Source organism: Salmo trutta, chromosome 32 (assembly GCF_901001165.1).
Source record: "Salmo trutta chromosome 32, fSalTru1.1, whole genome shotgun sequence".
Taxonomy (NCBI): Eukaryota; Metazoa; Chordata; class Actinopteri; order Salmoniformes; family Salmonidae; genus Salmo; species Salmo trutta.
The window spans coordinates 37,826,689-37,853,001 of record NC_042988.1 but is presented as its reverse complement, the minus strand read 5'-3'; the positions used below and the strand labels follow the sequence as shown (position 1 = coordinate 37,853,001).

At 46.1% G+C, this 26,313-nt stretch overlaps 1 protein-coding gene across 7 annotated transcripts in view; it reads left to right on the top strand.

Moving 5' to 3' along the window:
• Positions 1–372: 372 nt before the first annotated feature.
• Positions 373–26,313, top strand: part of bahcc1a (BAH domain and coiled-coil containing 1a) — a 129,333-nt gene continuing 103,392 nt past the window's right edge. For 4 of the 7 annotated variants that reach the window (XM_029729000.1, XM_029729001.1, XM_029728999.1 and 1 more), the window contains exons 1-6: positions 373–579; positions 6,891–7,102; positions 7,360–7,518; positions 16,523–16,842; positions 19,650–20,010; positions 21,595–22,665. In XM_029729000.1, the coding sequence (XP_029584860.1) occupies positions 479–579; positions 6,891–7,102; positions 7,360–7,518; positions 16,523–16,842; positions 19,650–20,010; positions 21,595–22,665 (2,224 nt within the window). In that variant the 5' untranslated portion in view covers positions 373–478. Of the gene's footprint in view, positions 580–6,886; positions 7,103–7,359; positions 7,519–16,522; positions 16,843–19,649; positions 20,011–21,594; positions 22,666–26,313 lie in introns of all 7 variants that reach the window. The other 3 variants (XM_029729003.1, XM_029729004.1, XM_029729002.1) reach the window with 3 other exon arrangements.

The following is a 26,313-nucleotide window of genomic DNA, read 5'->3' as shown; positions in this document are numbered from 1 at the left end:
AGGTAGAGATTCCACCCTTAATGTTATAGTTAGATAAAGATTCCACCATTAATGTTAGAGTTAGATAGATATTCCACCCTTGAGGTTAGTTTTAGATAGATTCCACCCTTGAGGTTAGTTTTAGATAGATTCCACCCTTGAGGTTAGTTTTAGATAGAGATTCCACCCTTGAGGTTAGTTTTAGATAGATTCCACCCTTGAGGTTAGTTTTAGATAGAGATTCCACCCTTGAGGTTAGTTTTAGATAGATTCCACCCTTGAGGTTAGTTTTAGATAGAGATTCCACCCTTGAGGTTAGTTTTAGATAGATTCCACCCTTGAGGTTAGTTTTAGATTGAGATTCCACCCTTGAGGTTAGTGTTAGATAGATTCCACCCTTGAGGTCAGTTTTAGATAGATTCCACCCTTGAGGTTAGTTTTAGATAGAGATTTGTGAGGTGCAGAGCCTGATATTTGTCTCCTAGGACCTCCTCGCTCCATGTACCCCTCAGACCCTGCAGGAGAGGAGGAGAGGAAGAGGATGAGTGGAGAGCGGATGGGTCTGACCTGCCTGGACCGAGACAGAGAGGCCTACATCAGGTGAGACTCAGTTTCACATTACTCAGCAATATGACATCATCATACACAGCGGGGCAACTTTATGATTACAGTCGTCAACAAGAAAAAAATGTACACCTACCAAGGCCGTCACTATACTCTTGGAAAGAGGATATGTCACAAACAGCAACATGTAAACATATCATTACTGGAGACACCCTACCAGTTTTGGAGGCAGCGTTGTGTTTGCTAGCATAGAGCGGTAACGGTATCTACCTAACAGTAAATAAGTGTATTGTTTCACCCCACAGTTAAAGTTGTTTACAGTTAGTTAACAACCGCTCCTACACTCATTACTAGCTACCGTAACACTGTGTGTCACGTCCTGACCAGTAAAAGGGGTTGTTTGTTATTATAGCTTGGTCAGGGCGTGGCAGGGGGTGTTTGTTTAAGGTGTTTCGGGGTGTTTTGGTTTATGTTCTATGTTAGTGTATTTCTATGTTCGTTCTATTTGTTCTATTTCTATGCGTAGTTTATTGGGTTGACCTTCAATTGGAGGCAGCTGTTCCTCGTTGCCTCTAATTGAAGGTCCTATTTAATAGAGGTGTTTTTGTCATGGGATTTGTGGGTAGTTGTTTCTCTGTATAGTCATTTTGTCCTTACGAGACTGTTTTTTTCGTCGTTGTTTTGTTTAACCTGTTTAGGATAGGGGGCAGTATTTTCACGGCCGGATAAAAAAGTACCCGATTTAATCTGGTTATTACTCCTGCCCAGAAACTAGAATATGCATATAATTTGGATAGAAAACACCCTAAAGTTTCTAAAACTGTTTGAATGGTGTCTGTGAGTATAACAGAACTCATATGGCAGGCCAAAACCTGAGAAGATTCCATACAGGAAGTGCCCTCTCTGACCATTTCTTGGCCTTCTATAGCCTCTTTATGGAAAATAGAGGATATCTGCTGTAACGTGACATTTTCTAAGGCTCCCAAGGCTCTCAGAAGGCGCCAGAACAGGGAATGATGACTCTGCAGTCCCTGGCCGAAAAACAGTAGCGCATTTGGAAAGTGGTCGATCTGAGAACAATGACACGGGCGCGCACATGCACGTGAAGACACCATTTTCTTCTTTCAGTCTTTGAACAAAAACAACATCTCCCGGTTGGAATATTATCGCTATTTTACGAGAAAAATCGCATAAAAATTGATTTTAAACAGCGTTTGACATGCTTCGAAGTACGGTAATAGAATATTTTGAATTTTTTTGTCACGATACGCGCCGGCGCGTCACCCTTCGGATAGTGTCTTGAACGCAAGAACAAAACGCCGCTATTTGGATATAACTATGGATTATTTGGAACCAAAACAACATTGAAGTTGAAGTAGAAGTCCTGGGAGTGCATTCTGACGAAGAACAGCATAGGTAATCAAATTTTTCTTATAGTAAATCTGAGTTTGGTGAGTGCCAAACTTGGTGGGTGTCAAAATAGCTAGCCTGTGATGGCCGGGCTATCTACTCAGAATATTGCAAAATGTGCTTTCACCGAAAAGCTATTTTAAAATGGGACACCGCGATTGCATAAAGGAATTCTGTATCTATAATTCTTAAAATAATTGTTATGTTTTTTGTGAACGTTTATCGTGAGTAATTTAGTAAATTCACCGGAAGTCTTCGGTGGGTATGCTAGTTCTGAACGTCACATGCTAATGTAAAAGCTGGTTTTTGATACAAATATGAACTTGATTGAACAAAACATGCATGTATTGTATAACATAATGTCCTAGGAGTGTCATCTGATGAAGATCATCAAAGGTTAGTGCTGCATTTAGCTGTGGTTTTGGTTTTTGTGGCATTATATGCTAGCTTGAAAAATGGGTGTCTGATTATTTCTGGCTGGGTACTTTCCTGACATAATCTAATGTTTTGCTTTCGTTGTAAAGCCTTTTTGAAACCGGACAATGTGGTTAGATAAAGGAGAGTCTTGTCTTTAAAATGGTGTAAAATAGTTATATGTTTGAAAAATGGAAGTTTTTGGATTTTTGAGGAGTTTGTAATTCGCGCCACGCCCTATCATTGGATATTGGCGAGGCGTTCCGCTAGCGGCACATCTAGATGTAAGAGGTTTAAGTGTTTTTGTATCACGTTTCTTTATAAATAAAGAAGAAGATGAGCACTTACATTCCCGCTGCGTTTTGGTCCACTCCATACGACGAACGTGACAGAACTACCCACCACCAACGGACCAAGCAGTAGAGGATGGAGCAGCAAAGGTATTTGGAATCGTGGACATGGGAGGAAATTTTGGACGGAGCAGGACCTTGGCACCAGGCTGGGGAGTACCGGCGACCTAAGGAGGAGCTGGAGGCAGCCAAGGCCGAACGGCATCATTATGAGGCATTATACGCACAGATTGGCAAGTGTGAGAGGCAGCCCCAATAAATATTTTTTGGGGGCACACGGGAAGAGTGGCTAGGTCAGGTAATAGACCTAAGCCAACTCCCCGTGCTTATTATGGGGAGCAGCGGATCAAGAGAGCACCGTGCTATGCGGAAGTGCGCACGATCTCGCCCATGCGCACGCACAGTCCGGTGCGAGCGATCCCAGCCCCTCGCAAGTGCCGTGCTAGAGTGAGCACTCAGCCAGAAGGGGTTGTGTGTTCCAGACCTCCAGTGCTTACTCATGGCCCAGTGTATCCAGTTCCCGCTCCTCGCACTAGCCTTGTGGTGCGTGTTCCTAGTCTGGCGCCTCCAAAGCCAGCACCACGCACTAGGCTTCCAGTGCGTTAGCCCAGTCCAGTATGTCCTGTTCCTGCTCCTCGCACTAGCCTTGGGGTGCGTGTCTCCAGTCTGGTACCTCCAAAACCAGCACCACGCACTAGGCTTCCAGTGCGTCAGCCCAGTCCAGTACATCCTGTTCCTGCTCCTTGCACTAGCCTTGGGGTGCGTGTCTCCAGTCTGGTACCTCCAAAACCAGCACCACGCACTAGGCTTCCAGTGCGTCAGCCCAGTCCAGTACGTCCTGTTCCTGCTCCTCGCACTAGCAATGTGGGCGTGTCTCCAGTCTGTTACCTCCAGTACCAGCCCTACGCACTAGGCTTCCAGTGCGCAGTCCCCGTCCAGAGCTTCTGACGACAGTACCCCGACCAGAGCTTCCGACGACAGTACCCCGTCCAGAGCTTCCGACGACAGTACCCCGTCCAGAGCTTCCGACGACAGTACCCCGACCAGAGCTTCCGACGACAGTACCCCGTCCAGAGCTTCCGATGACAGTACCCCGTCCAGAGCTTCCGACGACAGTACCCCGTGCAGAGCTTCCGACGACACTTCCCCGTCCAGAGCTTCCGGCGACAGTGCCCCGTCTAGAGCTTCCGGCGACAGTTTCCCATCCAGTGCTTCCGGCGATGTTCTACAGTCCGGAGCCTGCAGAGACGGCCCACAGTCCGGAGCCTGCAGAGACGGCCCACAGTCCGGAGCCTGCAGAGACGGCCCACAGTCCGGAGCCTGCAGAGACGGCCCACAGTCCGGAGCCAGCAGAGACGGCCCACAGTCCGGAGCCAGCAGAGACGGCCCACAGTCCGGAGCCAGCAGAGACGGCCCACAGTTCGGAGCCTGCAGAGACGGCCCACAGTTCGGAGCCTGCAGAGACGGCCCACAGTTCGGAGCCTGCAGAGACGGCCCACAGTCCGGAACCGGCGCAGCCAGAGTCGCCCTACAGTCCGGAACCGGCGCAGCCAGAGTCGCCCTACAGTCCGGAACCGGTGCAGCCAGAGTCGCCCCCCAGTCCGAGGTCTCCAGCGACGCGCATCAGCCCGAGGTCTCCAGCGACGCGCATCAGTCCGAGGTCTCCAGCGACGCGCATCAGTCCGAGGTCTCCAGCGACGAGCCTCAGCCCGAGGTCTCCAGCGACGCGCCTTAGCCCTGAGTCTTCAGTGGGGGTGGACAGGTTAGGTTGGGCTCAGGCCGGGCCTGAGCCACCTCCGTAGTTGGAGGATTGGGGAGGGGGGGGTGTAGCACGGGAGCCGCGGTGACAGTAGCCACCCTCCCTTCTCTCCCTTTAGTTTGGGATAATTTTTTGTTTGTTTATGGGGTAAGTGTATTAGGTTTTGTTTTGTTGTTTCAGGTGCATCCGGGATCTGCACCTTTGGGGGGGGGTACTGTCACGTCCTGACCAGTAAAAGGGATTGTTTGTTATTATAGCTTGGTCAGGGCGTGGCAGGGGGTGTTTGTTTAGGGTGTTTCGGGGTGTTTTGGTTTGTGTTCTATGTTAGTGTATTTCTATGTTCGTTCTATTTGTTCTATTTCTATGCGTAGTTTATTGGGTTGACCTTCAATTGGAGGCAGCTGTTCCTCGTTGCCTCTAATTGAAGGTCCTATTTAATAGAGGTGTTTTTGTCATGGGATTTGTGGGTAGTTGTTTCTCTGTATAGTGATTTTGTCCTTACGAGACTGTTTCTTCGTCGTTGTTTTGTTTAAGTATTTTTGTATCACATTTCTTTATAAATAAAGAAGAAGATGAGCACTTACATTCCCGCTGCGTTTTGGTCCACTCCATACGACGAACATGACACTGTGTGAAAAACAGGTCTTCAAAAAGGTGTATTCCTCTATTCTCACCTTCCTCCTCTACTCTCACCTTCCTCTTCTACTCTCACCATCCTCCTCTACTCTCACCATCCTCCTCTACTCCCACCTTCCTCCTCTACTCTCACCTTCCTCCTCTACTCCCACCTACCTCCTCTACTCTCACCTTCCTCCTCTACTCTCACCTTCCTCCTCTACTCTCACCTTCCTCCTCTACTCTCACCTTCCTCCTCTACTCCCACCTCCCTCCTCTACTCTCACCTTCCTCCTCTACTCCCACCTCCCTCCTCTACTCTCACCTCCCTCCTCTACTCTCACCTCCCTCCTCTACTCTCACCTCTCTCCTCTACTCTCACCTCCCTCTACTCTCACCTTCCTCCTCTACTCCCACCTCCCTCCTCTACTCTCACCTCCCTCCTCTACTCTCACCTCTCTCCTCTATTCTCACCTCTCTCCTCTCACCTTCCTCCTCTACTCTCACCTTCCTCCTCTACTCTTACCTTCCTCCTCTTCTCTCACCTCCCTCTACTCTCACTTTCCTCCTCCATTCTCACCTTCCTCCTCTACTCCCACCTTCCTCCTCTACTCTCACTTTCCTCCTCTACTCTCACCTTCCTCCTCTACTCCCACCTTCCTCCTCTACTCTCACCTTCCTCCTCTACTCTCACCTCCCTCTACTCTCACCTTCCTCCCTCTACTCTCACCTTCCTCCCTCTACTCTCACCTTCCTCCTCTACTCTCACCTTCCTCCTCTACTCTCACCTTCCTCCTCTACTCTCACCTCCCTCTACTCTCACCTTCCTCCTCTACTCTCACCTCCCTCTACTCTCACCTTCCTCCTCTACTCTCACCTTCCTCCTCTACTCTCACCTTCCTCCTCTACTCTCACCATCCTCCTCTACTCACACCTACCTCCTCTACTCTCACCTTCCTCCTCTACTCTCACCTTCCTCCTCTACTCTCACCTTCCTCCTCTACTCTCACCTCCCTCTACTCTCACCTTCCTCCCTCTACTCTCACCTTCCTCCTCTACTCTCACCTTCCTCCTCTACTCTCACCTCCCTCTACTCTCTCCTTCCTCCTCTACTCCCACCTTCCTCCTCTACTCTCACCTTCCTCTACTCTGACCTTCCTCCTCTACTCTCACCTTACTCCTCTACTCCCACCTTCCTCCTCTACTCCCACCTTCCTCCTCTACTCTCACCTTCCTCTACTCTGACCTTCCTCCTCTACTCTCACCTTCCTACTCCCACCTTCCTCCTCTACTCCCACCTTCCTCCTCTACTCCCACCTTCCTCCTCTACTCTGACCTTCCTCCTTTACTCCCATCTTCCTCCTCTACTCCCACCTTCCTCCTCTACTCCCACCTTCCTCTACTATGACCTTCCTCCTCTACTCCCACCTTCCTCCTCTACTCCCACCTTCCTCCTCTACTCCCACCTTCCTCCTCTACTCCCACCTTCCTCCTCTACTCTCACCTTCCTCCTCTACTCTCACCTTCCTCCTCTACTCTCACCTCCCTCCTCTACTCTCACCTTCCTCCTCTACTCTCACCTTCCTCCTCTACTCCCACCTTCCTCCTCTACTCTCACCTCCCTCCTCTACTCTCACCTTCCTCCTCTACTCCCACCTTCCTCCTCTACTCTCACCTTCCTCCTCTACTCCGATCTTCCTCCTCTACTCTCACCTTCCTCCTCTACTCTAATCTTCTTCCTCTATATTATTCTGTGTTTTCTGTCTCTCCTCATTTCTCTCTCAATGGTTCTATCTCAGGGATAATAAGGATCCAGTGGAATTCACAAGGATCCATCCGTCCAACAGCTGTCACGGTGACATCAGCTCTCACCTCATGGTGCCGGGTGGGACTTCCCTACAATCTGGCCAATTAGGAGACCCCTCTGCACATGCACACGCCCACTCGGCCCACCACCATTGGATGCCGAGCACTGGAAGTCCCTCCATCTGGATGACAAGCCACTCCTACGGTGAGAAAGTTAAATTGGATTCAAATTCAGAAAACTTTATTTCCATAATAACCAACGTGTTGGTGTCACACTATAAATATAAAACAATCAATTGTAATGCCTCAATATAAAAACATTCATGGAAATTGAGATAAGACGTCCTACAGATGTATTCTAGATCAGTCTTCACCTTTGCAGGCTGTGTTGCAGTATAGCTGTATTGGTAATGAACTACACATAGCTACTGAATCTGCTGTAACATCTTCCTGATGTTGCAGGAATCGGCCACTCAGCCCTTCACCAGAACCTCACCCCAGGTTTTTCTGCAGCCATGCCAGGGTCTCTACAGCCTGTGCTGCCTCTGCCCCAGGACCCGTCTACCCAGCTGGTGGTGCTACCCACAGAGCCTGCTGCCCACCCTGCCACACATCACCTGGGTGAGCCTCACTATTTTTCTCCATGTGTTTTTTCGCAACGTGTTTTCAATGTGTTTATTTTCAATGTATTTTCTCAATGTCTTTTCTCTCCTCTTGCATGTCACTCTACAGCCTTACTTAGTTACCCCATTACCCCATTACACCCTTACCCCTTAACCCCTACCCTTAACCCCTACCCTTATCCCTACCCTTACTCCTTAACCCTACCCTTACCCCTTAACCCCTACCTTACCCCTTAACTCTTACCCCCTAAACCCTACCCTTACCACTTAACCCCTACCCTTACCCCTAGTCTTACTCCTTAACCCTACCCTTACCCCTTAACCCCTACCTTACCCCTTAACTCTTACCCCCTAAACCCTACCCTTACCCCTTAATCCCTACCCTTACCCATTAAACCATACCCTTACTCCTTAACCCTACCCTTACCCCTTAACCCCTACCCTTACCCCTTAACTCTTACCCCTTAAACCCTACCCTTACTCCTTAACCCCTACCCTTAGCCCTTAACCCCTACCCTTACCCCTTAAGTCTTACCCCTTAACTCTACCCTCAACCCTTACCCCTAAAACCTACCCTTACCTCTTAACCCTTACCCCTTAACTCTTACCCCTTAACCCCTACCCTTACCCCTTAACTCTTACCCCTTAAGCCCTACCCTTACTCCTTACCCCTTAAACCCTACCCTTAACCCTACCCTTACCCCTTAACTCTTACCCCTTAACCCTACCCTCAACCCTTACCCCTAAAACCTACCCTTACCTCTTAACCCTTACCCCTTAACTCTTACCCCTTAACCCCTACCCTTACCCCTTAACTCTTACCCCTTAAGCCCTACCCTTACTCCTTAACCCCTACCCTTACCCCTTACCCCTTAACCCCTACCCTTAACCCTACCCTTACCCCTTAACTCTTACCCCTTAATCCTACCCTCAACCCTTACCCCTAAAACCTACCCTTACCTCTTAACCCTTACCCCTTAACTCTTACCCCTTAACCCCTACCCTTACCCATTAACCCCTACCCTTACTCCTTAACCCTACCCTTGCCTCTTAACTCTTACCCCTTAACTCTACCCTCAACCCTTACCCCTAAAACCTACCCTTACCTCTTAACCCTAACCCCTTAACACCTAAGTGTTATGGGGTTAAGGGTAGGGTTAAGTGGTAATGGTTGAGGGGTAGGCGTTAAGGAGTAAGGGTAGGGTTAAGTGGTTAGGGTTGAGAGGTAAGTGTTATGGGGTAAGGGTTAAGAGGTAAGGGTAGGTTTTAGGGTTAAGGGTAAGGGGTAAGGGTAAGGGGTAAGGGTAAGTGTTAAGGGGTAAGGGTAGGTATTAAGGGGTAAGGGTAGGTATTAAGGGGTAAGGGTAGGTATTAAGGGGTAAGGGTAGGTATTAAGGGGTAAGGGTAGGTATTAAGGGGTAAGGGTAGGTATTAAGGGGTAAGTGTAGGCGTTAAGGGGTAAGGGTAGGCGTTAAGGGGTAAGATTTGAGGGGTAGGTGTTAAGGGGTATAACCACTTAAACCTACCCTTACCCCTTAACACCTACCCCTCAAATCTTAATAATAACCATAGTAGTTGTCGAGGGTGCAACAAGTCAGTAACACAAGAGTAAGTGTCAGTTAACTTTTTCATAGCCGATCTTTGAGAGTATCTCTACCGCTCCTGCTGTCTCTAGAGAGTTGAAAATAGCAGGTCTGGGACAGGTAGCATGTCAGGGAACCCTGACCTGGAACCCTGACCAGGGTTCCAGGTCAGGGTTCCATAGCTGCAGGCAGAACAGTTGGAACTGGAGCAGCAGCACGGCCAGGTGGACTGGGGACAGCAAGGAGTCATCAAGCCAGGTAGTCCTGAGGCATGGTCCTAGGGCTCAGGTCTTCCGAGAGAGAGAAAGAAAGAAAAAGAGAAAGAGAGAATTAGAGAGAGCATATTTAAATTCACACAGAAATTCACACATAAACTACTGCAGCATAAATACTTGAGGCTGAGACAGGAGGGGTCAGGAGAAACTGTGGCCCCATCCGATGAAACCCCCATACAGGGCCAAACAGGTAGGATATAACCCCACCCACTTTGCCAAAGCACAGCCCCCACACCACTGGAGGGATATCTCCAACCACCAACCTACCATCCCGAGACAAGGCCGAGTATAGCCCACAATGATCTCTGCCACGGCACAACCCAAGGGGGGGCGCCAACCCAGACAAGAAGACCACGTCAGTGACTCAACCCACTCAAGTGACGCACCCTCCCAGGGACAGCATGGAAGAACACCAGTAAGCCAGTGACTCAGCCCCTGTAATGGGGTAGAGGCAGGGAATCCCAGTGGAGAGAGGGGAACTGGCCAGGCAGAGACAGCAAGGGCGGTTCGTTGCTCCAGCCTTTCCGTTCACCTTCACACCCCTGGGCCAGACTACACTTAATCATAGGACCTACTGAAGAGATGTGTCTTCAGTAAAGACTTAAAGGTTGAGACTGAGTCTGCATCTCTCACATGGGTAGGCAGACTATTCCATAAAAATTGAGCTCTATAGGAGAAAGCCCTACCTCCAGCTGTTTGCTTAGAAATTCTAGGGACAATTAGGAGGCCCGCGTCTTGTGACCGTAGCGTACGTGTAGGTATGTACGGCAGGGCCAAATCGGAAAGATAGGTAGGAGCAAGCCCATGTAATGCTTTGTAGGTTAGCAGTAAAACCTAGAAATCAGCCCTTACCTTAACAGGAAGCCAGTGTAGGGAAGCTAGCACTGGAGTTATATGATAAAATTTTTTGGTTCTAGTCAGGATTCTAGCAGCCGTATTTAGCACTAACTGAAGTTTATTTAGTGCTTTATCCGGGTAGCCGGAAAGTAGAGCATTGCAGTAGTCCAGCCTAGAAGTAACAAAGGCATGGATTAATTTTTCTGCGTCATTTTTGGACAGAAAGTTTCAGATTTTTGCAATGTTACGTAGATGGAAAAAAGCTGTCCTTGAAAGTCTTGACATGTTCTTCAAAAGAGAGATCAGGGTCCAGAGTAACGCCGAGGTCCTTCACAGTTTTATTTGAGACGACTGTACAACCATCCAGATTAATTGTCAGATTCAACAGAAGATCTCTTTGTTTCTTGGGACCTAGAACAAGCATCTCTGTTTTGTCCGAGTTTAAAAGTAGAACGTTTGCAGCCATCCACTTCCTTATGTCTGAGACACAGGCTTCTAGCGAGGGCAATTTTGGGGCTTCACCATGTTTCATTGAAATGTACAGCTGTGTGTCATCCGCATAGCAGTCAAATTTAACATTATGTTTTCGAATGACATCCCCAAGAGGTAAAATATATAGTGAAAACAATAGTGGTCCTAAAACGGAACCTTGAGGAACACCGAAATGTACAGTTGATTTGTCAGAGGACAAACCATTCACAGAGACAAACTGATATCTTTCCGACAGATAAGATCTAAACCAGGCCAGAATTTGTCCATGTAGACCAATTTCAGTTTCCAATCTCTCCAAAAGAATGTGGTGATCGATGGTATCAAAAGCAGCACTAAGATCTAGGAGCACGAGGACAGATGCAGAGCCTCGGTCTGACGTCATTAGAAGGTCATTTACCACCTTCACAATTGCAGTCTCAGTGCTATGATGGGGTCTAAAACCAGACTGAAGCGTTTCGTATACATTGTTTGTCTTCAGGAAGGCAGTGAGTTGCTGCGCAACAGCTTTTTCAATTTTTTTTGAGCGGAATGGAAGATTTGATATAGGCCGATAGTTTTTTTTATCATTTCTGGGTCAAGATTTGGCTTTTTCAAGAGAGGCTTTATTACTGCCACTTTTAGTGAGTTTGGTACACATCCGGTGGATAGAGAGCCGTTTATTATGTTCAATATAGGAGGGCCAAGCACAGAAAGCAGCTCTTTCAGTAGTTTAGTTGGAATAGGGCCCAGTATGCAGCTTGAAGGTTTAGAGGCCATGATTATTTTCATCATTGTGTCAAGAGATATAGTACTAAAACACTTTAGTGTCTCCCTTGATCCTAGGTCCTGGCAGAGTTGTGCAGACTCAGGACAACGGAGCTTTGGAGGAATACGCAGATTTAAAGAGGAGTCCGTAATTTGCTTTCTAATGATCATGATCTTTTCCTCAAAGAAGTTCATGAATTCATTACTGCTGAAGTGAAAGTCATCCTCTCTTGGGGAATGCTGCTTTTTAGTTAGCTTTGCGACAGTATCAAAAATAAATGTCGGATTGTTCTTATTTTCCTCAATTAAGTTGGATGATTAAATAGGATGATCGAGCAGCAGTGAGGGCTCTTCGATACTGCACGGTACTGTCTTTCCAAGCTAGTAGGAAGACTTCCAGTTTGGTGTAGCGCCATTTCTGTTCCAATTTTCTGGAAGCTTGCTTCAGAGCTTGTGTATTTTCTGTATACCAGGGAGCTAGTTTCTTATGACAAATGTTTTTAGTTTTTAGGGGTGCAACTGCATCTAGGGTATTGCGCAAGGTTAAATTGAGTTCCTCAGTTAGGTGGTTAACTGATTTTTGTCCTCTGACGTCCTTGGGCAGGCAGAGGGAGTCTCGGAGGGCATCAAGGAATCTTTGGGTTGTCTGAGAATTTATAGCACGACTTTTAACACCTACCCTTACCCCTTAACACTTACCCTTACCCCTTAACACCTACCCTTACCCCTTAACACTTACCCTTACCCCTTAACACCTACCCTTAACACTTAACCTTACCCGTTAACACCTACCCTTACCCCTTAACACCTACCCTTACCCGTTAACACTTACCCTTAACACCTACCCTTACCCCTTAACATCTACCCCTCAACGTTGAGCACTTGAACTTTGGTTCATTGTATTCTCTTATTGCAGTCTGTTGGTTTCTACTGCTGGTTGTATTTTCCATCCGGTAGTTTTACTGCAGCGTTTCCTTTATTTGCTGGTTGCGTTAGTATATTATGTCGTCAGCTGATGAGCTTTCTGTTAACGGCTGTCTCACACACAAACCAACACCCACACATATATACGCATCCACATAGAAAACACACACACGGGCATGCTGCACACACACACACACACAAACATATAAGCTTGCACTTACAACACACACACACAGAGAATACTCATCCCAGTTTCTGCTCACCACCTGTTCTGACCCCGCAGGGCTGGGTCCCTGGATGGGTCAGGGTGCGCCACACACACACACACACCACAGAGGAAGAAACTAAAGCAGTGCTCTACATCTATGCAGCAGGACCTATTCAGCAAACAGGCTGTGAAATTTAATTAGCTCTCCATCCTCAGTGGTGTGTTTCCTTCCGTGCTCCGCAGGAGTTGCAGAGGAGAGGGGAAGTGCATCCACGAAACCCTTCCCCGGGGAAAGATTAGCTTAGCCGGGTTAATGTTTTAGAACAAAGGTTCCATGGTGCGTCAGGGGGGCTGAGGGGGTGGAAGGAGGATCAGACTGGACACGCACATTAATGAGTGTACTGTGAAATATGTAAGAGGACAAAAACACATTGAGTTGGAGAGAGAGGAAAAAGACAGACAGAGAGACAGAGAGACAGAGAGACAGAGACACAGAGTCACAGAGACACAGAGAGACAGAGACAAGAAGGCGTGGGCAGCTGAATCCCCAAAGCTGAGCTCCATGTGTCATAGTCAGTGTGCTCAGCTGCCCTCTCCCCAGATTCACAGTCCACACACACAGCATTCCTCTCTGCTCTGTAAAGAACACACATCAGGGGAACGGCTGAGCTGTGCTCCTCTTGAACATGGGAACTAACATCCCTGCTGGTCCACAGACTACTCATGTGGCCTGGAGAGCGGGCTGGAGTATGTTAGGCTGGATGGGTGGGTGAATTTTTAGGGAGCACTGCAGGGTCGATCGCACCAAGGGGACAGTAATTTGGTTACTGGTCAGTGGCTCTGTCATCATCATCATCATGTAGTATATCATTATAGTCACCATCCAGTGTATTTTCGGGACAGCTCCTATGGGAGTCCATTCTATTTAGGAAGAGAGAGAGAGAGGGAGAGAGATGAGGGAGAGAAAGAGAGGAGGAGAGAGAGAGGGAGAAAGGAGGGAGAGAAAGAGAGGGGGAGAGACAGGTGGGAGAGAATGAGAGAGAAGGGAGAGAGAGAGAGAGAAGGGAGAGAGGGAGAGAGGTGGGAGAGAGAGGTGGGAGAGAATAAGAGATAGAGAGAGGGGGAAGAGAGAGAGGAGGGTGAGAGAGAGGAATGAACAAGAGAGCGCAGAGAGAGAAGGGAGAGAGAAAAAGAGCGGGAGAGAGAGAGCGTGGGAGTGCTGCTGTTTAGGTGACCATGTTCTCAGCATAAAGCAGCAGTCTTTGTTCAACAGAGGGATGTGATCAGTGTGTCTTATCTTGTGTGTAAGTGAGGGCTTTGCTTTTGTGTGAGAGATGGCAGTACTGGTGTTCCAGCATTGAGACATCTGTATGTCTGGGTTATACTTTCTGAGAGACATACATTTATGTACAGCTTAGCTCCTTTCCCCCCATTGTGTTGATGTTGGTGTGTGTGTGGGTGTTTGTGTGTGCATGCGTGGGTGTACCCCAGCTAGCACATTTGGTTCCTTGGAAGTTATGAGAAACGTACGTTTTTGGTTTCCCATTTGTTCTGGGAACGACACCATAGGTTTCCTGACCGGTAAACATTTTTAGGTTGCAGGTACGTTCAGAGAACGTTTTACTATGATTCCACAAGGTTTTATTAACGTTCTGAGAATGGAAATTATAGGTAATTTGAAGGTAATTAAATAACATTCTGAGAACATGTTTCAATAAGACTTTTAATAGCACTGTTAGCTTAGTTAGGGTTAACTGTTTTGAATTAATTTGATTAATTTGCTTAGTCATTAATCATGCGTTTTTTATAGTGGCACACCGTCAGTGAGATTCAAACCTATGATCTTCTGTTCTCTATGGAATTAGTTCACTACACCCCCAGGATGGCGCTAGCATGACAGGGGTTTTTATAAATTCATACAAAGATGTTCATTTTAGTCTATCAAACAGACCCCATATCAAAGGAAACAAGCACTAATTAAGATCAGGTGGGCACAGCGAACACACCTGAACACACTTAACAAGGTAGAGGATAGAGTTTTGTTGACGCTGAGAACGGAATGTATTTGTTTTTAAATAACGTTCTTAGTATGTTACTAATGTTTTCTTGTAATATTTCTGGAAAGTTTTTAACTTCTATGGGCTAGGTGGGACACAGCCAGTGAAATATCAGGGCGGCAAATTCAAAAACAACAAAATGTCATAATTCAACTTTCTCAAACATACAACTATTTTAAACCATTTTAAAGATACACTTCTCCTTGATGTAACCACATTGTCCGATTTCAAAAAGGCTTTACAGCGAAAGCAAAACATTAGATTATGTTAGGAGAGTACATAGACAAAAATAACCACACAGCCATTTTCCAAGCAAGGACATGTGTCAATAAAACCCAAAATACAGCTAAATGAAGCACTAACCTTTGACAATCTTCATCAGATGACACTCCTAGGACATTATGTTACACAATACATGTATGTTTTGTTCGATAAAGTTAATATTTAAATCCAAAAACAGCATTTTACATTGGTGCGTGATGTTCAGAAAATGTATTCCCACCAAAACATCCGGTGAATGTGCACATCAATTTACAAAAATACTCATCATAAACGTTGACAAAATATATAACAATTATTTTAAGAATTATAGATAGACTAACCCTGGATGCAACCGCTATGTCAGATTTTAAAATAGCTTTACGGAGAAAGCACATTTTTCAATATTCTGAGTACATAGCTCAGCCATCACGGTGAGCTATTCAGACACCCGCCAAGTTCGGGGCAACCTAAACTCAGAATTAGTATTAGAAATATTCTCTTACCTTTGCTGATCTTCGTCAGAATGCACTCCCAGGACTGCTACTTCCACAAGAAATGTTGTTTTTGTTCGAAATAATCCATATTTATGTACAAATACCTCTGTTTTGTTAGTGCGTACAGATCACTTATCCAAAGGCATAACGCGCGAGTGCGGAACGAGAGACGAAAAGTCAAAATGTTCCAATACCGTACTTAGAAGCATGTCAAACGCTGTTTAAAATCAATCTTTATGGTATTTTAAACGTAAAATTGCGATAATATTCCAACCGGACAATAGCATATTCATTCAAGAAGAAAAAGAAGGAACAGCGTGCTCGCGTGACCGCGCATATCCAATCCCTTTGTTGCCAGGCAGACCACTCAGTAACTGAGTTCCTATTATCTGCCCAGTGACAGGAAAATGCTCAAACCACTTTCTGAAGGCTTTAGACAGCCAATGGAAGCCTTAGGAAGTGCAACGTCACCCCACAGACACTGTAGCTTCGATAGAGAATCAAAAGAAGAACTACAATTCTCAGACTTTCCACTTCCTGCTTGGATGTTTCTCAGGTCTTTGCCTGCCATATGAGTTCTGTTATACTCACAGACACCATTCAAACAGTTTTAGAAACTTCAGAGTGTTTTCTATCCAAATCTACCAATAATATGCATATTCTTGTTTCTGGGCCAGAGTAGTAACCTGTTTAAATTGGGTACGTTTTTCATCCGGCCGTGAAAATACTGCCCCCTAGCCCAGACAGGTTAATATTCTGAGAACATGACTTTAAATAGAACCATGAGGAAACCTGTAGAATACATGATGCTGAAGTACTGAAATTCCCAACTAAGAAACATATGGGTCTCAGAACGTTATGTGCTAGCTGGGTATCCTGCACTATTCCCAGAAAGTTGTGGGAAGGTTGTATGCAAAATAACCATAGGACAATCACGCTGTCACCAAGCTCTAGCTGGGACGTGTGTATGTGCACTTGTACATATTCATGTGCATGAATGCATTTGTGTGTGTGAGAGTGCGTGTGTGTGTGTGTGTGTGTGTGTGTGAGAGAGAGAGAGAGAGTGCATGTGTGTGTGTGAGAGAGTGTGTGTGGCTCCTCTGATCCACTCCTTTCTCTCTCATTAGATGTGATGGAGCAGCCTGGGCTGTGGCCCCCAGTGTACGGAGCCCGAGGGCCCTCCTCCCACATACACCCACAACACCCTGCTGTGTACTCCCGCTCGCAGTTTCTACGGCAACAGGAGCTGTACGCTCTCCAGCAGCATCAACAGCATCATCATCTGCAGCAGCAGTATCAACACCAACAGCAACAGAGTCACCAGTCACAACCCCAGTCACACCCCCAGCCACAACCCCAACCCCACCCACAGTCCCAGCCTCAGCCTCAGCAGAACCACAGGGCAGCACAGACCATGGAGCTCCAACACAGACCCAACCACGTCCAGGTGGGTGGCATACTGGACACAGATTAACATGAATACCTACATACACACAAACACAAGTACGCACGGATGCACACACATTATCATGAATACACACACAGCCTTATTCTCATGACAACACCAACAGTTTTGTTACATAGTACAGTACTTCCCCACACGCAAACAGCATTGGGCCACAGCCTGTACAGTACAGTACCTATTCATAGCTTCATAGCCCAATATTATCCCAGGATTTGCTGACTCTCCCTCTGGAATAGTGTGGGCTCAGTATGGATGGTGATGCAAACTGCCTGGTTTGTCATTGCACACAGTAAGAGTCAATATATCCAGGTTGAATGAATGCCTGGCTCAGCTGAACACAGGTTCCACACTCCCAGGGTTGCAAAAAACTTTCCCAGAATTCCCTGGTTTTCTAGAAACCCTGGTTGGAAGACTCCTGGAATTCAAATCAAATCAAAGTTTATTTGTCATGTGCGCCAAATACAACAGTTGTAGGTCTTGCTTACTTACAAGCCCTAACCATGCTTACTTACAAGCCCTAACCATGCTTACTTACAAGCCCTAACCATGCTTACTTACAAGCCCTAACCATGCTTACTTACAAGCCCTAACCATGCTTACTTACAAGCCCTAACCATGCTTACTTACAAGTCCTAACCATGCTTACTTACAAGTCCTAACCATGCTTACTTACAAGCCCTAACCATGCTTACTTACAAGCCCTAACCATGCTTACTTACAAGCCCTAACCATGCTTACTTACAAGCCCTAACCATGCTTACTCACAAGCCCTAACCATGCTTACTTACAAGCCCTAACCATGCTTACTTACAAGCCCTAACCATGCTTACTTACAAGTCCTAACCATGCTTACTTACAAGCCCTAACCATGCTTACTTACAAGCCCTAACCATGCTTACTTACAAGTCCTAACCATGCTTACTTACAAGCCCTAACCATGCTTACTTACAAGCCCTAACCATGCTTACTTACAAGCCCTAACCATGCTTACTTACAAGCCCTAACCATGCTTACTTACAAGTCCTAACCATGCTTACTTACAAGCCCTAACCATGCTTACTTACAAGTCCTAACCATGCTTACTAACAAGCCCTAACCATGCTTACTTACAAGTCCTAACCATGCTTACTTACAAGTCCTAACCATGCTTACTTACAAGCCCTAACCATGCTTACTTACAAGCCCTAACCATGCTTACTTACAAGCCCTAACCATGCTTACTTACAAGTCCTAACCATGCTTACTTACAAGTCCTAACCATGCTTACTTACAAGCCCTAACCATGCTTACTTACAAGCCCTAACCATGCTTACTTACAAGTCCTAACCATGCTTACTTACAAGCCCTAACCATGCTTACTTACAAGTCCTAACCATGCTTACTCACAAGCCCTAACCATGCTTACTCACAAGCCCTAACCATGCTTACTTACAAGTCCTAACTATGCTTACTTACAAGCCCTAACCATGCTTACTTACAAGTCCTAACCATGCTTACTTACAAGTCCTAACCATGCTTACTTACAAGCCCTAACCATGCTTACTTACAAGCCCTAACCATGCTTACTTACAAGTCCTAACCATGCTTACTTACAAGTCCTAACTATGCTTACTTACAAGCCCTAACCATGCTTACTTACAAGCCCTAACCATGCTTACTTACAAGTCCTAACCATGCTTACTTACAAGTCCTAACTATGCTTACTTACAAGCCCTAACCATGCTTACTTACAAGCCCTAACCATGCTTACTTACAAGTCCTAACCATGCTTACTAACAAGCCCTAACCATGCTTACTTACAAGTCCTAACCATGCTTACTTACAAGTCCTAACTATGCTTACTTACAAGCCCTAACCAACAGTGCAATTTTTAAGTAAAAAATAGGTTTTAGGTAAACAATAGATAAGTAAAATGACAGTGAAAATAACAGTAGCGGGGCTATATACAGGTGGTACCGGTACAGAGTCAATGTGGAGGCTATATACAGGTGGTACCGGTACAGAGTCAATGTGGAGGCTATATACAGGTGGTACCGGTACAGAGTCAATGTGGAGGCTATATACAGGTGGTACCGGTACAGAGTCAATGTGGAGGCTATATACAGGTGGTACCGGTACAGAGTCAATGTGGAGGCTATATACAGGTGGTACCGGTACAGAGTGTGAGGGGGCACCAGTTAGTCGGGCTAATTGAGGTAATATGTACATGGAGAGTTAAAGTGACTATGCATAGATGAATCACCCTGAAATAAGGAGGAAATCCATGAATCCTCCAACCAGGATTCCTGGAAAAGCAGGGCATTTTAGGAAAGTTACCTGGATTTTACAACCTTTCACACAATACCAATACTGATGAAGCCTCTTGGTCAATCAGCAGATTGCTCAAGATTTGGGGACAGCCGAAGAACCCTTTTGGAACCCTTTTTTCTAAGAGTGTAGGCCATGTTCTCTAGGGCTTGTCTTTGGTTATTATGGGGTGCTCTACTTTAGGCTATCGCTCCATTCAGTCTCATTGTGGAAGTTGTGCATGGTTTACTCCAATGGATCAGTGGTTAAGGACTAGTGCTGCACACACCAGGGTTGTGGGTTTGAGTCCTGCAATGGGCCACATCATTTAATATGTTAGTTAATGTTGACACTTTTATCCAAAGGGACTTTGAGAACTGTCAACATTGACAGAGCCACGTACAGTAAAATCCCATGTAAATGGATCATTCTGTTAACACATAAATCACCTGTTATATGTTCTATGTGGTGTTGTTTCTGTGTTTTTGTCCCTCTGTGGGTAGGTGCAGAAGAGACCAGAGGAGCCTTCAGTGGAGCTGGAGGAGCTGCTCTCTGAGCCAGCAGGTTCTAAACCTTCCAAACCCTACTCCTCCTACCACAACCGCTCCTCCAACAGAAACAACCCCACCCCGGGGGCCTGCACTGCTCACCTGTCCCCCTGCTGCCAGTCCCAGTCCCCCTCCCTGCACCCCCACCCTAAGAGCACCCCATCCACCCCCTGCTCCGCCCCTAGCCCGGCAGCCGCCGCCCCTCGGTCTCCGGCCATCAGTCCCGCCCCCCCACAGCTGCCAAAAGGGGCGGAGTCCCAGGACAAGAGAGGAGAGGGACAGCCCCCGCAGGATTACCCACAATCCCTGGAGCCTGGTAAGGGAACTCACATTGTCCATCCACTCTGACTATGTCCCAATCATCTCTCCTTCCTCCCAAAGTGTGCACTTGTTCATTTCCCTTCACTGATTTGAAAGGCAATGACGGGTATAAGAAAAATTCCCACTAGCTCATGCCTCCACCAACCCAATGGTTTTACATTTGTGGGAAGAAGTGAACAGGTGCTCTCTTCAGGATATTGGAGAAACTATTGGGACGCATCCCCAGGTTACATTCCAATATTCACACTAACATTTCACTTAAATTGCGTTTACACAGGCAACCCAATTCTGATATTTTTTCCACGAATTGGTCTTTTAACCAATCACATCAGATCTTTTCACATCAGATCAGAATTGGGCTGCCTGTGTAAATGCAGCCTAAGTGATGTGTTAGAAGCTCTCTGAGGGTCATATGAGAAATATCTATGATGACAATAGACTGTTAAGAGGGATAAGCAAGATAGTTAGACACACAGCTCATTCAGCTGTCAAGGTTCTACGCTAACAAGCCTGGCCTTCAAAGTCTATCTGTGAAAACTGTAAATGACTGATAGGTCTGACACAGCAACAGAGGACATGGCACCACAAATCATCATCCAGCAACAGAGGACATGGCACCACAAATCATCATCCAGCAACAGAGGACATGGCACCACAAATCATCATCCAGCAACAGAGGACATAGCACCACAAATCATCATCCAGCAACATAGGACATAGCACCACAAATCATCATCCAGCAACAGAGGATATACACTACAAATCATCATCCAGCAACAGAGGACATAGCACCACAAATCATCATCCAGCAACATAGGACATAGCACCACAAATCATCATCCAGCAACAGAGGATATACACTACAAATCACCATCCAGCAACATAGGACATAGCACCACAAATCATCATCCAGCAACATAGGACATATACACTACAAATCATCATCCAGCAACAGATACAAATAAAATGGCTGCCGGCCCGACTGGTCTTTCTCTCAGCACTGTCACCTTGGTAATGACGGAGAAACACCTCGCTCAGAGCCTTGGAGGCTCCGCCCCCCCAGGCCCACACCCTCTTTATCACCATTAACGGCTCGCTAACTGCCTTGCTATGCCATTCCATGCCAGAAGATATAAAAGTGACATGCCACGTTTGATAAACGAAACCTCCTTCTACACTTCAAATAGCAAGCTAACACACACACCTACGCTGAATAACACGTTCACACATGTATAGGCACACACACACGGTTCACTCCACTTCCTGTGTGTTGTGAAATCAAGGTGCAGTGCCACCTACGTAATTTCCTCTTCCTGTGCCTCTCTACCCTCTCATGACCCTGGAGTGAGTTCTATTCAGGGCAGGTCCTCGGGGTTAGGCCTTTTGAAAAGCCTCTGACATTACTTCACAGGAGAGAGAGGGAGAGAGGGAGAGCGAGGGAGAGAGAGAGAGAAAGAGAAAAGAGTTTCAGGGACAATCATCTGGCTTTTGAGAAATGTTTTTGCCCTTTGTTGTGAAGCTTTTTTACTTATTCCTCTTTTAAACCTGCTTCCCTTTTCTCTTTCCTATGTTTTTATAGACTTGCCTCCTGGATACACCTACCCTGCCATCGCCATGGGTTACAGGAGCGGCACATCCCCCCACGATGTCCGATTGGCCGAGCCAGCCGACCTGGAGGCGGTCCAGGCGGAGCATGCTGAGAATGCTCCCCAGCCTCTCTCCAGCCTGGGGGCGGAGCTAGAGTGTCAAGCCGTGGTGAGGCCCCTCCCACACCAGGAAGTGGAGGAGGAAGAGAAGGTGCAGAGAGAGGAGGTGGAAGCCGGAGTAGCAGCAGGCAGCTGTGGACCTCCAGATCAGGAGCATAGGGAGGAGCAGGAGGAGGAGGTGTCAGTGTGTCCTGCTGCGGAGAGCCGTGTGTGTGAAACCGCCTCCTGTCCCATCCCCATCCCCCTCTCTGAGGAGGAGAACCACAGAGCTGACCCCACCTCCACCCTGGAGGAGCAGGAGGAGGAAAAGTGCAAGGTGGAGAGAAGACAGCAGCAGGAGGTGGCAGGAGAACAGGAGGAGCCAGAGCAGGGCTCCATCATCATCGACTTGGACCCTCCCTGCCCTGCCCAGCCCCACCAGGAGGCACATACTGAGGAGGAAGAGGAAGGAGGAGAGGAGGAGCAGGAAGAGGAGAGTACTCCTAATGATGACAACCACTCAGTAGAGTTGGTGTGCCTCTCCCCCGACTCTCCCTCTCCGTTCCCCAGCCAGTCTATCATCACCCTCTCCCCCTCCTCTCCCTCTCCGTGCCCCAAACAGTCTATCATCACCCTCTCCCCCTCCTCTCCCTCTCCGTGCCCTAGCCAGTCTATCATCACCCTCTCCCCCTCCTCTCCCTCTCCGTGCCCCAACCAGTTTATCATCACCCTCTCCCCCTCCCTGAAACCCATTGTGCCTAGTTACTGGAGCCTAGAGCTGCTGATCGCTGCAGCCTTCTGCGCCGACGTCCCTCCGTTTCCCATGCTGGCCTCCAGCACCCTCCAGCCCCAGGCCTGTGACACCCATCCCTGCCCCAGCCACCCCCACCACGGCATGGAGCTGCTCAGCGAGCTGGCTGACCTGGAGCTCCAACAGCACCGACACAACACAGGAGACAGCCAAGGTGAGAGAGATACAGACAGATAGACAGACAGACAGACAGACAGACAGACAGACAGACAGACGGACGGACAGACAGACGGACGGACGACGGACAGACGGATGGACAGGCGGACAGATGGATGGACAGACGGCAGTCTGAAATGATGTCATTACAACTAGAAGCTGATCGAAATGACATTCAGAAACAAATGAAGTAATTTCAACCAGCCGCTAGGGTGATGTCACTTAAAGCTGGAATCCTTCAGGTTTTTATTTAGTTATTAGGATCCCCATTAGGCGACGCCATGGCGACAGCTAGTCGTACTGGGGTCCGACACATAACGAAAAAGACATTACAGATAAAAGACTTTACAATCCTCCTAACTCTTTCCCCACCTGTGTATCCTTCCAAGTCTCCCCCAGAGATCTCTCTCTCTAGGAGCAGTAGTAGGCTTCCTAGAAGACTCCTCTAATGATAGAGCAGGAGAGAGAGAAACAGCAGATCTCTGTTACAATACAGACTTAGACCTCTGTTACAATACAGATATCTGTTACAATACAGACCTAGACCTCTGTTACAATACAGACCTCTGTTACAATACATACCTATTTTGCAATACATACCTAGACCTCTGTTACAATACATACCTCTGTTACAATACAGACCTCTGTTACAATACATACCTATTTTACATACATACCTAGACCTCTGTTACAATACAGACCTCTGTTACAATACATACCTCTGTTACAATACAGACCTATTTTACAATACATACCTCTGTTACAATACAGACCTAGACCTCTGTTACAATACATACCTAGACCTCTGTTACAATACAGACCTAGACCTCTGTTACAATACATACCTCTGTTACAATACAGACCTCTGTTACAATACATACCTATTTTACATACATACCTAGACCTCTGTTACAATACAGACCTCTGTTACAATACATACCTCTGTTACAATACAGACCTATTTTACAATACATACCTCTGTTACAATACAGACCTAGACCTCTGTTACAATACATACCTAGACCTCTGTTACAATACAGACCTAGACCTCTGTTACAATACAGACCTCTGTTACAATACAGACCTAGACCTTGTTACAATACATACCTCTGTTGCAATACAGACCTAGACCTCTGTTACAATACATACCTAGACCTCTGTTACAATACAGACCTAGACCTCTGTTACAATACAGACCTCTGTTACAATACAGACCTAGACCTTGTTACAATACATACCTCTGTTACAATACAGACCTAGACATCTGTTACAATACATACCTCTGTTACAATACAGACCTCTGTTACAATACATACCTATTTTACAATACATACCTAGACCTCTGTTACAATACATACCTATTTTACAATACATACCTCTGTTACAATACAGACCTAGACCTCTGTTACAATACATACCTAGACCTCTGTTACAGTACAGACCTCTGTTACAGTACATACCTCTATTACAATACATACCTAGACCTATGTTACAATACATACCTAGACCTCTGTTACAATACATACCTCTGTTACAATACATACCTAGACCTATGTTACAATACATACCTCTGTTACAATACATACCTAGACCTATGTTACAATACATACCTCTGTTACAATACAGACCTAGACCTCTGTTACAATACAGACCTCTGTTACAATACAGACCTAGACCTTGTTACAATACATACCTCTGTTACAATACAGACCTAGACCTCTGTTACAATACATACATAGACCTCTGTTACAATACATACCTCTGTTACAATACAGACCTCTGTTACAATACATACCTATTTTACAATACATACCTAGACCTCTGTTACAATACATACCTATTTTACAATACATACCTCTGTTACAATACAGACCTAGACCTCTGTTACAATACAGACCTATTTTACAATACATACCTAGACCTCTGTTACAATACAGACCTAGACCTATGTTACAATACAGACCTAGACCTCTGTTACAATACATACCTAGACCTCTGTTACAATACAGACCTCTGTTACAATACAGACCTAGACCTCTGTTACAATACAGACCCTAGACCTCTGTTACAATACATACCTCTGTTACAATACATACCTAGACCTCTGTTACAATACAGACCTAGACCTCTGTTACAATACAGACCTAGACCTCTGTTACAATACATACCTAGACCTCTGTTACAATACAGACCTCTGTTACAATACAGACCTAGACCTCTGTTACAATACATACCTCTGTTACAATACATACCTAGACCTATGTTACAATACATACCTCTGTTACAATACAGACCTAGACTTCTGTTACAATACATACCTCTGTTACAATACATACCTCTGTTACAATACATACCTAGACCTCTGTTACAATACATAACTCTGTTACAATACATACCTAGACCTCTGTTACAGTACAGACCTCTGTTACAGTACATACCTCTGTTACAATACATACCTAGACCTATGTTACAATACATACCTCTGTTACAATACATACATAGACCTCTGTTACAATACATACATAGACCTCTGTTACAATACATACCTAGACCTCTGTTACAATACAGACCTAGACCTCTGTTACAATACATACCTAGACCTCTGTTACAATACAGACCTAGACCTCTGTTACAATACATACCTCTGTTACAATACATACCTAGACCTATGTTACAATACATACCTCTGTTACAATACATACCTAGACCTATGTTACAATACATACCTTTGTTACAATACATACCTAGACCTTTGTTACAATACAGACCTAGACCTCTGTTACAATATACACCTCTGTTACAATACAGACCTCTTTTACAATACAGACCTAGACCTCTGTTACAATACATACCTCTGTTACATTTTTACCTTGTCAGCTCGGGGATTCGATCTTGCAACCTTCCGGTTACTAGTCCAATGCTCTAACCACTAGGCTACCTGGCACCCCTATACAGAGCTAGTATTGTACTAGTACAATACAGACCTTTGTTACAGTACAGAGCCCTGTTAATGCAGAACTCTGTTACAATACAGACCTTTGTTACAATACGGACCTTTTTTACAGTACAGAGCCCTGTTACAATACAGACCTATGTGACAATACAGGCCTCTGTTACAGTACTCTCTCTCTCTTTCTCTCTCCTGCTCCGCTCACCCACTGCCTCTCTGTAAAATCCACACACACACACTCACGTGCGCACATTCGTGTAAGTACACACACAAGTGTGTGGGTAATCACAAAAGCAGTGGATGTTGTTGGGACCCTGGAGCATTGCCTCAGTAATTACAACCCATTGTTTTAAAGTGCCTTTAAAAGCTTCCTCGGTTTTAAAGCGCCGCAGTCGCGTTTCGTTTTTTTTTTCGTGTTCATGCAAAAGGATGTTTTGTGTTTACCCCATCTTCCTAATGCATTTAACTGGTCCCAAAAGATGGCGACTATAAAAAGGACATCATCAAGTGATTTTTAGAGTGTTGTTGTTTTGGCTGTGTGATGTCATCGCAGGCTCTGAGGAGTTTCTAAAGACATCAGTAAGCATGACTAGGTGACTTCTTGTAATGATAGAACTTCACACAGCCCCTCATCATGCGTAGCCCCCAGGGCGGAGATAGAGGTCCCTACCTAGTACAGCAGTACGGTATTCCCAC